The sequence below is a fragment of the Parus major genome, chromosome 27, assembly GCF_001522545.3.
Source record: "Parus major isolate Abel chromosome 27, Parus_major1.1, whole genome shotgun sequence".
NCBI lineage: Eukaryota > Metazoa > Chordata > Aves > Passeriformes > Paridae > Parus > Parus major.
Genome location: NC_031796.1, coordinates 549,562 through 560,351, shown reverse-complemented (window position 1 = coordinate 560,351; position 10,790 = coordinate 549,562). Strand labels below are relative to the sequence as shown.

The 10,790-nt window shown below is 60.3% G+C and overlaps 1 protein-coding gene across 8 annotated transcripts in view; it reads right to left on the bottom strand.

Moving 5' to 3' along the window:
• The window catches only part of UBTF (upstream binding transcription factor), a 13,886-nt gene extending 4,434 nt beyond the window's left edge, over positions 1–9,452 (bottom strand). Inside the window, exons 1-12 of one of the 8 annotated variants that reach the window (XM_015651267.2) lie at positions 9,227–9,452; positions 6,121–6,296; positions 5,763–5,846; positions 5,020–5,175; positions 4,265–4,329; positions 3,551–3,680; positions 3,012–3,122; positions 2,592–2,725; positions 1,891–2,032; positions 1,533–1,574; positions 710–823; positions 428–583 (exon numbers count right to left, since the gene is read on the bottom strand). In XM_015651267.2, the coding sequence (XP_015506753.1) occupies positions 428–583; positions 710–823; positions 1,533–1,574; positions 1,891–2,032; positions 2,592–2,725; positions 3,012–3,122; positions 3,551–3,680; positions 4,265–4,329; positions 5,020–5,175; positions 5,763–5,846; positions 6,121–6,296; positions 9,227–9,284 (1,368 nt within the window). In that variant the 5' untranslated portion in view covers positions 9,285–9,452. The remainder of the gene's footprint in view (positions 1–427; positions 584–709; positions 824–1,532; positions 1,575–1,890; positions 2,033–2,591; positions 2,726–3,011; positions 3,123–3,550; positions 3,681–4,264; positions 4,330–5,019; positions 5,176–5,762; positions 5,847–6,120; positions 6,297–9,226) is intronic. The other 7 variants (XM_015651268.2, XM_015651273.3, XM_015651272.2 and 4 more) reach the window with 7 other exon arrangements.
• Positions 9,453–10,790: the final 1,338 nt, after the last annotated feature.

The window sequence follows — 10,790 nt, the reverse complement described above, 5'->3', positions numbered from 1 at the left end:
ACACGGGGTGAGGGGACAGGGGTGAGGGGACACGGCAGGGACGCAGCCCCCAAACACCAAGAGGACACTGGAGCTCCCCCAGTACTCTCCCCACAGAAGCACTGACAGCCCCCCACTGACCCCAACCCCATCTTGGGGTTCCCCCCAGCAGGGAAACAACCAAAGCCTTAAACTCTGCGGGTCAAGGGCCCTCTGAGGTTTCTTTGTCTGGTGGGTTTTGATCCCCCAGGTGATGAGAGGGGGTGGCACAGCCAGCGGTGGCCCTCGGTGCCGACACTGGCAGCTGTGTCACTGTCACCGTGATGCTCCAGGGGACATTTGTGCCCCTCGGTGCAGGACAAGCACAGGAGCATCCCCTGCACTGCCCGAGGTGCCCCCAGGAGCAGTGGAGAGAGAGATGGAGGAGGAATGTGAGGATGGTACCAACCTTCTTCTTCTCAGAGAGGTCGTTCCACATGCGGGCCAGGAGCCGGGTGAGCTCACTCTCCGACAGCTCCGGCCGCTCCTCCTGCAGCTGCTTCCGCTTCTCCTCCGAGAAGATGAACATGGCTGAGATGGGCCTCTTGGGCTTCTCTGAGCTGGCCTGAGGGGGCACAGGGCTGTGAGGGGGGGTGAGCCCATGCAGGGACCAAAGCCCTCAAAGCCCCTTGAGAGGCACAACCCCATCCCAAGGCAGGTGCTGTCCCATCCCTCCCGGGGCCGCTCCCACCTTGCCAGTCTCTGGGGAGGATTTTTTGGATGCAGGACTCGTCGCCCCTTTCCGGTTGCTGCCCAGCATCTTCTCCTCGCCCAGCACCCGCTGCTGCTCCTCCTCGGGCAGGCTCTGGGTGGCACAGGAGGAGAGACATCGTTAGCCCATGATAATGAGGCCTTGAGGCAACTGGGGAATAGGGACTCCGGGGAAGGGGAATTAATGCACTTGGGTGTCCTGAAGCAAATCCTGTCCCAGTCAGGACCAGCATTCAGAACTGCACGTGTTCCTGGGGGTCCCCACGCTGTCACCCCCTATCTGGGCAGTGTCCCTCGTCCCCAGCTCTGTCCCCTCCCCGGCTCAGCTGTTTCTCAGTGGAAGCAGGTGAGCAGGTTCCTGGATCTGGGAACACCCCTGGGTTTTCCACGCCGTGCCCCTGCAGCTGCAGCAGGGCCGTGTCACATCCGCCCGGGGACGATGCTGGGGTGGCCTCGCTGCGGCTCCCCCGCCCACACCCAGCAAGGGAAGGAAGTGAGAGGCTGCACAGCCACAGCCACTGAACACCCTCCCCTCCAGCTCTCTGCTCACCCCAGCTCCCCTCCCAGCTGGGGGCCCACCCTCACCTCCAGTGCCCAGCTGGAAGGCTCAGGCACCAGGACAGCCGGAACGTCAAGGCTACGTGCAGCCATCTGCACAGCACCCACAGCTGGGCCCCGAAATGGTTTGGGGGAGCAGAGAGGGCAGCCCCCCATTTAAGCCATCCCAGTCCCTGGGCAGAGTTCCCCATTCCCAGATTTGGGATCTCCAGCACACGAGGGCTGAGCACCCCCTCATCACTCACCTCCAGGAAGCGGAGCAGCTCAATCTCGTAATCTTTCTTTTTCTGGAGGGAGATGGGGACGTGTGGTTACACAGAGATCCCTCACTCCATCCCTGCCCCTGACCCGGCCTCCACCCCTTGGCAACAGCAGCCTCCACCTGGACCATCTGTTTGTCCACACAGGAGACAGGAGCAGGGGAGGTGAGCGAGGACCTCAGGGACAATCAGTGATGCAGAGTAGCACACGGACTGAGGAAAGGTGAAGCCTTCGTTTCCAGGGATATTTGTAGCCCAGACTCTCCCATCCCACTGTTCCTTTCCCACAGCACTGGTGCCCACCTGTCTCTCTCCCCACACCTGTCCATCCTCAGCCGCTCACCTGGTCACACTTTTTGTGGTAGGCATCCTTTTCCTTCTGGGAGAGCAGCTTCCACTGCTGGCTGCACAGCACCATCCGCTCCGTGCTGGGCACGTCTTTCATGTTGGCCATCAGCTCTGCACAGTACAGGGAGTAGCTGTTCCTGAAAAACCCACAGAGGGACCCAGTGTTAGGAAAACCTGCCCCTGTGGAGCTGGATCGGTGCTAAAAACCTCCCCAAAACCCCTCACTTGGGTTGCACCAGGCGAGGAAGTGCAGTGCCTGTGTTTTAGGGCAGCTGGCTGCTGGATCACCCCTAAAAGCCGGGGTGTCACTGTAAACCTTGCTCAGATTCTCCCCAAAATATGCATTTGATGTGTATGTAGAGGGATCATCACAGAATCTTGTAACCATTAAGGCTGGAAAAGCCCTCTAAGATAATTAGTCTGTCCATTAACTATCACTGCCAAGGCCACCACTAAACCACGTCCCCAAGTGCCACATCTGCACTTTCTGAACACTTCCAGGGATGGTGACTCCAGCACTGCCCTGCGCAGCCCTGGCTTGACCATGAAGAAATTTATCCTGTAAATGCCATCTAACCCCTCCGTGTCCATGATCCCAGAAGTTATCTGGGCTTCCCAAGCCCAGCAGAGCCCAGTTTCCCTGCTGGCAGGAGCCAGCACCAGCCAGGCCGTGGCTCCAGGAGGGACAGGACTCACGGGGGCGGCTTCGTGGGTCGTCCGTCGAACTTGTCCTTGAGCTGCCGCTCGGCCTTGGTGAGGGTGGAGCGGGTGATTCCCTCCTCGCTGATGTTCAGCTCCGGGTGCTTCTGGATGTAATCCCGCATGATCTCCTGTGGAGAATGCAGAGCCATCAGAGGGGCTGCCACCCCCGCCTGCTGGGGCTGGAGGAGGAGGAGAGAGAAGCCAACCATTGCCCTAATGCTGCGCCTGGGGATGCTGCTGCCTGCCCCGCACACGGCTGGAGAGGCAGGGCTCACACTCTCTAGGGACCTGCCAGGACCTGCCTGAACCCCCACGCTGGCTATCGGGAGAGGCCACGCAGGGCTGGGATGCAGAGGCTCGGAGTGAATGTCGGAGTGTGGAGTGTGGAGGGGACCGGGTGAGGCTGCTCCCTACCTCGTACTCCTTCCGCTGTTCCAGGGCCTTATGAATCCATTTCAGCCTCTTTTTATCCGAGAGTTGAGACCACTGCTTGCCCAGCGACTCTTTCACCTCCTTCGTGGTGGCCTGAAAACCCAAAGCCAGAGGTGAGGGCAGAGGGGTAAAATCCAAAAAAAAAAAGAGGAATGAAAAAATATAAAAAAATGGCAAAAAAATGGCGTGGCCTGGTGGGGCCTGGCGGCACCTGGCACGGGGCGGCTGGGAGCCGTGGGGGTGTGTGGCAGTGGGGGCATGGCCAGAGGTGAATGTCTGTGCTGGAATCCTCTCCTGCCCTGACTCAGGCTGTGGTCACCCCTTCCTGGCAAAAAGTGGGGCTGGATCCCTGAGCCTCTTCCAGGTGTGCAGAGCCCCTCCTTACCTCAGTCCAGGCTCCGGGAGCTGCTAGCGGTGTCCTCCATCCCGACCCCCTAAAATGCTTCTCTCCCTTCCCCTCCTGCCCCCAGCAGCGGGGTCCAGGACCCCCAGCACTCACACTCGCACTCACTCCCACCCACCGTACTCACATCTGGACGCACTTTCAAGTAGATCTTCTTCTCGTGGTTGTACCACAGCTGCTGGGGGGTCTTGGGCTTTTCGGGGACGTCGGATTTCTTGGCGTTCTGGATGAGGTCCGGGTGGTCTTCCCTTCAGCAGGGAGGGAGGTGGGGAAGGGAGAGCGTCAGGGAGGCGGCAGTGGCAGGGAGAGCAGCCCTAAACCTGCCTGCTAAGGAGTGACTGTCACTGCAGGGCTGAGCCTCCATGGCTCAGGTACTGGGGGGGCCCAAAAAGAGCAGGAGGGTTTTAGGACAGATTTCAGTTTGTCCCTCCTCAGGAAGCATTGGCTACAAGGATCCCTGGGCTTGGCTGCAGCCCTGGAGCAACAGCAGGTCATTGGAAATGCCAGGATCCACCTGGATCACAGCAATCACATCCAAGGGAAGGTCTGGAGTGACTGGGGGGACACTTCAGCTTTTATCAGTGCTGGCAGCGGGGCTCCTGTCCTCAGCTCGCAGACTCTGACCCCCAGAGCATGGCTGGTCCTCTGCTGTCCCCCATCCAGTCTCCCAGCTGGAGGGATGCTCTCAGACACCTTTTCCTTGCTATCTTTTCACTGAATTCCCTCTTCAAGCCAAAAGCCCATCAGGGCTTCCTCTGTGAGCTATGCACAGGAGGGGAACCTGGATCTGCCTGGAAGGGCCTGGGGAAATGTGGGGGGGCTGCCTGCTCACCTGAACCTCGCCAAGTTCCTCTCAAACTCCTGCTTCTCTCGCTGGAAGTCCTGGATGTATTTCATCTGGGGACACAAAGCCACCGCAGAGGTGGAGAGGGACATCAGCACCAGGGACTGGGCAGGAAGACACCTCCCTATCGACTTGGTTGGGCATCCCACCATCCCAAGAGGGACTCAGGGGCTCCCCAGCCCACAGAATGGTCCTGCAGAGGGTTTCCAGCCTGCCTGAGACTCAGCAGCCGGGTATTTCCCCTCCCTGTGTATCCCAGCAGCGCTGGGAAAGGGCACAGCAGGACTTCGTGGCCTGGACTTTTCCTGGACAGCCCAGAGGGAAAGCTGGGCTGGCCCAAAGCCCTGCCCAAGCTCTGGTGGGCAGGTGTCTGCTCCCAGCATCTCCCAGAGCCTGTCCCCGTGTCCCTCACCCGGACAGGGTGGCACAGCGGGGCGTGTGCCCTAAGCCCGGCATTAAACACGGATCCACCCAAAGCCACCATCCAGGTCCGGCAGGGACAGACAGACCAACGGACAGACCCAACCAGCCTCCACCCCACAGATCCTGGGAACCAGGACAGGAAAAGCCAAGGAAGTCTTACAGGTCTGACAGGACTAAACAAACACCTGGCTTCTCCTGGTGAGAGCTGGATTAAGCCCTCGCCAGGCAGAGCTTGAGCTCCGCTGGTTTTACTGGGAGAGCTGAGCAGAGCCCAGCAACAGAGGCACGTGGTGGGAAGGGGCTTCCTGACCCCCCCATACCTTTTTCTTCTCGGGAAGCTCCTTGTATTTCTTGGACAGGATCTTGGTGAGATCCAGGTTGCTCATTTCGGGGTGAAGCTTGGCGTATTTGGCTCGCTTCTCCATGAAGAAGCGGAAATAGGGAGTCAGGGGCTTCTTGGGGAAGTCGGGGTGTTTCTGGGGAGACAGCAGAGCGGAGCACACTGAGCAGGGAGCACAGCCAAGCCCACGGCTCCCCAGTCCTGGGGGCACCTGCCTCCATCCAGCCCTGCTGGTGATCCAGGCAAGGAGGGGGAAACTGCTGGGAACGAGGGTTCCCTGAGGAGCTACAGCAGCCCCCGGCTGGGAACCTCGGGAGCGGCCACCAGCCATCCAGGGCTGCCAGCACAGAGCAAAGGGGACACTGGGGCAGGAGGAGGGGATGGGACCAGCTCCCAGGGATGGACCATGGGCTGCCCCAGGGCCACCCAGCTGAAAGTGCCCGGCACAGGAGGGCAGCTCTGGCCCCTCTGGAGCTAAACTGGGCTGCAGGCTGCCAGCAGTACAGCCAGCAATGTTAAATGTAGCCGGGAGTTGGCCCGGGCCCAGCGCCGCGGGCTCCGGAGCCTCGGGCAGCCGGACACCGGGATTCCGGGCAGGGAGGTGCCTGCAGGGGCTCCCACGGCCCAGCCACGCGGGTCTGAGGTGCCACAGGGCCACAGGCCCCCACCCTGGGCAAGTGTGGGGTCACCCTTTAGGGACTGAGCCTAATTCCTGCCCAATACCTTGAGCTTTTTGCCTTTGTAAGGATTCTTCACGTGCTCTTCAGCATCCATAATGAGCTCTGTGAGGGTCCGGAATTTCCTCACCTGTGCAGGAAATGAAGAGACAAAGACTTGAACAGGGGATAGGGCAGATCCCCAGCACAGCAGAAACCCACTGGGTTTTGTAATGCCACCCCAAAATGACCGACCCCAGCCCCTCTGAGGGGGTCACAATGCTGACAGCAGCGGGATGGCGCCGGCACCAACGGCCGAGGGCTCTGGGCACTCGACTTGGACAATTCCAACAGCCCTGGAATGTCAGTAGGACACTCAGACCCTGTCACAAAGCCCCCACAAAGCCCCATGTGGTGTCAATTACCTCATTTGAGATCTCCATCCACTTCATCTTGCACATCTCCCCTGAGAAGTCCTTGAAAGCCACTTTTTCCCAATCCAGGTGGGACTCGGTGGTTTTGAACTTGCTCCCGTCGTTGGAGGGCAGGTTATTCTTCATGCACTCCAGGAGGGTCAGCATGTCCTCCTGCGACCAGCGGTCTGAGCAGCGAGAGACGGGATCAGCCAGGGGCAGGAAGCCTTTTCCCTTCCCTTCCCTTCCCTTCCCTTCCCTTCCCGGCAGGATTCCGGGACTACAGCTCCCGGCGTGCCGCTCCGACCGCGCGCCAGGACACGTAATCTGCACATGCTGCCTCTCGAGATTAAAGATCAAAGGGACGTGGCTGTTTCCATCACCCCCGAGCAACTTTCTATGGGCCAAAACAATCCGGGCAAAGCTAGAAATTCCACTCGGTGCGAACCAGAGGGACTGGCTCATCCCAGGAAACCATCAGATAAGGGATGGCTCTGCTTCATGGGAGCACAGGGCTATTTCCTACTCCTGCGGAGTGACAGGGGAGCAGTGAGCTCTCCAGCCAAGCAGGAAGCAGGGAAATGCACTTTTAAAGTGGAAAAGATGTGTCCAGAGCAACTGGAAAACCTCAGCGTTGCTTTTCCTGCACCTTGGAGAGCTCTGTGATCACCTGGGCCCAGCTCCATGGTGACCTCTGCCAAGGTCAAAGCTCCCAGAACACAAAGTGAGGGGGGCCACAGCCCCCCCATCTCACAGAGAGGTCCCTGACAGTGCAGGGATGATGATCACGTCACCCCAACATCCTCCAAGCTGCTGGGAGGAGCATCCCCAGCTCCCATAGGAACATGCCACTGCAGTGGTGGGATGGGCACGTGGCAAAGCCGGAGAGCCCGGAGCAACCGTGAGGCCGGGACAGGCAGCAGCACCGTGCTGGGACAGGCAGCAGGCAGGATATCCCAGCCCTGAATCCAGCCCTGAATCCAGCCCAGCCTTGGGGCTGCTTCCTTGCCAGGGGAATTCCTCACTGCTCCGAGCTTCCACGCCAGCTGGGGAGCACAGCCCGGGGTGCTCTGCAAACATGGGTGGCCCTGGGGAATGCAGCAGGGCCTGGGAGCGGAAGGAAAATTCCCTGGGGATGGGCTGGAGGAGGAGCAGAGCCCAGAGCCACCCACCCACACAGCCACGGCTGCCTCACCCCGGGATGGGCACCCAGGATTCCGCAGCCCAGGACTGGCCCACCGTGGCATTCCCTGCCTCACGTCTCTGCCAGGTGAAGGCTGAGGTGTTTGGAGCTGCTCACAGCACATGGAGCACCTCAAAGATGGGGACAGTGGGACACAGAGGATGCTGAAGAGATGGGGACAGTGTGGCCCATCATGGATCTGAGTGGAGCGTCACTCCCTCCATCTCCAGGAATGAAACCAAGCTCCCAGAAATATCCAGCTGCACAGATTTCTCCAGCTGCAGCTCTCCCTCCACTCAAGACTCAACATGAGCAAAATCACCTCCAGCTCCTGCCCTTGCAGGGCTCTGTGGAAGGACAATTCCCCCGGAATCCTGAATCCAAGCAAGGCATGTTAAAGAACATGTGGGACCCGGTGAAGGGAGCACAGCCAGGACGTGACTCCCCCATCCCATTTCCCCTCCTTGACCTGCCTGGGTGGGGGTCAAGGCAGGGACAGTTCTGGATCCAGCAGGTCCCTGTAGTGACCTCATCAGGGATTAAAACAGGAGAAGACAAAAACAGCTCCCCTGGAAAGTGAGGGGTTTGGGGTGTGTCTCCACGTTCCTGGCTTCATCCCAAAACACCATGAAGAGGCAAAAAAGATGGGAAACCCCCATTCCCTAGAGAGCTGGAGGAGGGAGAGCACAGCCCCCAGTTCTGTATTCTGTGTTTTCCCAGCCACTTTCCAGGCCTCCCAGGCAAGGACCAATGAGGCAGAACAGGGTTGGGAAGCTGGTGCCAACTTTACTTGCAGAAATCAGGAGGAATTACCAAAAGCAGCACGGCCACAGAAATCCAGAGGGGACAGAGAAGGGAATGAGACACCCCCCATACCTGCCCCCATCAAGCCCAGTGCCTCAGTTTCCCCCCTTGAATGCAGAAACACCCCGAGGCTTTTGGCCCCACGTGAACCCCCCACCAGCAGACAGCCAGAACAACCACATCCCAAAGGAACACATGAAAAAACAGTGGAAACATCCCAAAATCCTCATTGGCAGCAGGGTGGGGACACCAGGGACCCCCACACTCAGCTCTCCATTCCTCTGCTCCCCCCTCCCAACATGGGGCATGCTGAAAAATGCTGGAATTGCAGCGTTCACCCAGCAGGATGAATGGGGCTGTCTGTGCCCTGGGACAGATTTATCCCGGCTCTCCTGGCACCGGCCGGGCCGGGTCTATATTAGGAAAGCTGCCCCGGTGTAATTAAATCCACTAAAGTCCTGGAGAAGGACACGTGCTCCGGCCGGGTTCGCTCGAGGCAACAACCCCAACTGCAGCAGGGAAGGAGGAAAACTGGGGGGACCTGGCAGGTGTGAGGAGCTGGATGGTGATCCAGAGGTTTGGGAGACCCATGGGGTTTTTGAGGGGTGGAGTGGCAGAGCCCTGCAAGCTGCCCTAAATGAACACCTTTCTTTTTTCCCTTGTTTTCCTGCCCCTTTTCCAATAAAAGTTGAAGCTCTGATGTCATGCCGGGGTCTGGAAGCTGGAGGCCCAAGGTAATGGCTCGGCTTTTAATGCAGCCCAGATGTGAGCAGGGAGGGCAGCACCTCTGTACCAACCCCCACTTCCCAGTCCCCCTGAAACTCCAGTCCCCCAAAAGAGCATCCCAGTGCCAAGGGGCTGCTGGTGCACCGGAGCGTGAATCCGTGTGCTCGAGCACGTGTGTGCGTGTTCCCCGCCGTGGGTCACGGAGAGGCAGATTCCCCCCTCCTCAATCCGCTGGCAGCCGGGACCACGGATCCTCCACCCCTCCTCCTCCTCCCCCATCCCTTCTCCTCTGCCATCCCTCCGAGGAAAGGGGCGCTCTGAGGTTTATTTATTATTATTCTTAAGCGTGGCGGCAGAATTCCTCTGGGAGCACCGGCGTGTTGTGGAGGGCTGCCGGGGGCTCACCTTGGTTTTTGGGAGCTGTCATTTCCAGGTCTGCAGGGCACTCAGCTTCGCCGTTCATCCTCCACCTGCCTGTGCCCAGGACGGTCCCGCCGGCTCCCTCCTCACCCTCTTCCCGAAATCACTCCCGGACGGCTCTGCAAGGGAAGGGAGAACCCTGCTAGGCATCCCCACCATGACGGGGGGACTCCTAAAAGGATGTGGGGGGAACTTGATCCAGGCATCCATCCATCCTCTCCACTCCCTGGTGAGTGAGGAGCTGGAATACCCCCACCCACCCATCCCTGGGCTCTGGGAGAGCTCCAGGAGGGGGGATCCTTCATGGTGATGTGACCCCCACACTGCTCAGGGGAGGAGAAAAGGGGTGTGTGGGCAGGGGACAAAGGTCCAGGGGTTGGTCCCCAAGGTGGGGGTAGGATCTGAGAGGGATAAATAAATCCCAGAGGAAACAGATTCACGGTGGCTCCCTGGGATAGGTGGGATCCAAAAACCTGGGATCAAGAGAATCTGAGTCAAGAGAGCTCCAAGGGATCTCCTCTAAGGGGGTTCACTCCCCCCACTGCAAAATAGGGCGTTTCAAAGGAAGGCCCACCACAGATCCAGCAAAATCCTCCCCAGAAGTGGATGGGAGAAGAGAAGGTTGTCCCAGATCAAAGAGAGCTGGGGGGCATTTGGGGACCTTGGGGGATTCAGAGGTCTCCCAAGAGAGGAGAACAAGCTGGAGGAAGGTATTTCAACAGAGGGGCTCCAGGGGAAGGATCCCCTCAGACCGCATTAGGAAGGATCTTATGGCTCCATGGGGAAGGAAAACCTAGGGAGGGAGACCCCCAAAAGTTGGTGGAGAGGGTGGCAGGACGGTGGTGTGCGGGGATCCCCACTGGGGATTCCATTGGGGCAGCCCCGGGAGGGCAGACGAGGGCTGGAGGCCTCAGGGGGAGCCCCGTGAGGGACAGGCCGCAGGCCTGGGGGGGAGCAGGCCCCAGGCCTGGGGAGGGCTGGGCCTGTGGGATCCCAGGGGGAATCCGGGCTGGGGGATCCCCTGGGGAGGGGGCTCCAGGGGCTTCTGGCAGAACCAGGCCCTGGGCGTGAGGGACGATCACCCGCAGAGGGCAGGGGGGACGGCCCCGGGGTGCAGAAGCCCCAGGCAGGAGCCGGGATGGGCCCCGGGGGAGATCAGCTGTGGGGAAAGGGCAGCCCGGACCCTCCGGGGGTGCAGGCCCCGCCAGGCCCGGGGCCCGGTCAGCCCCGCCGGGGACGAATCTGGGGCCACTGGAGGGAGATGAATGCTGGGGATCACCTGGGGGAGGACGAGGGGCGTGCAGACCCCACCGGCGTGGGACCGAGGATCAGCCGGGGCGGGACGAACCCTGAAGGCATGGGGGGAACCGCTCCAGGCTCGGATCAACCCCCAAGGGGGGCGGATCTGGGACCACCCCCGGGGCTGGCTGAGGGATCGCCGCGGGGTGGGATCAAGCCCGGCCCCCGGGCGGTGTGAGAGCGGGGATCGCCCGGGGGGGGAATCACAAGCGGGGGGAACGTGTGGGGGTGTCGTGAGAGGCGGGATCGC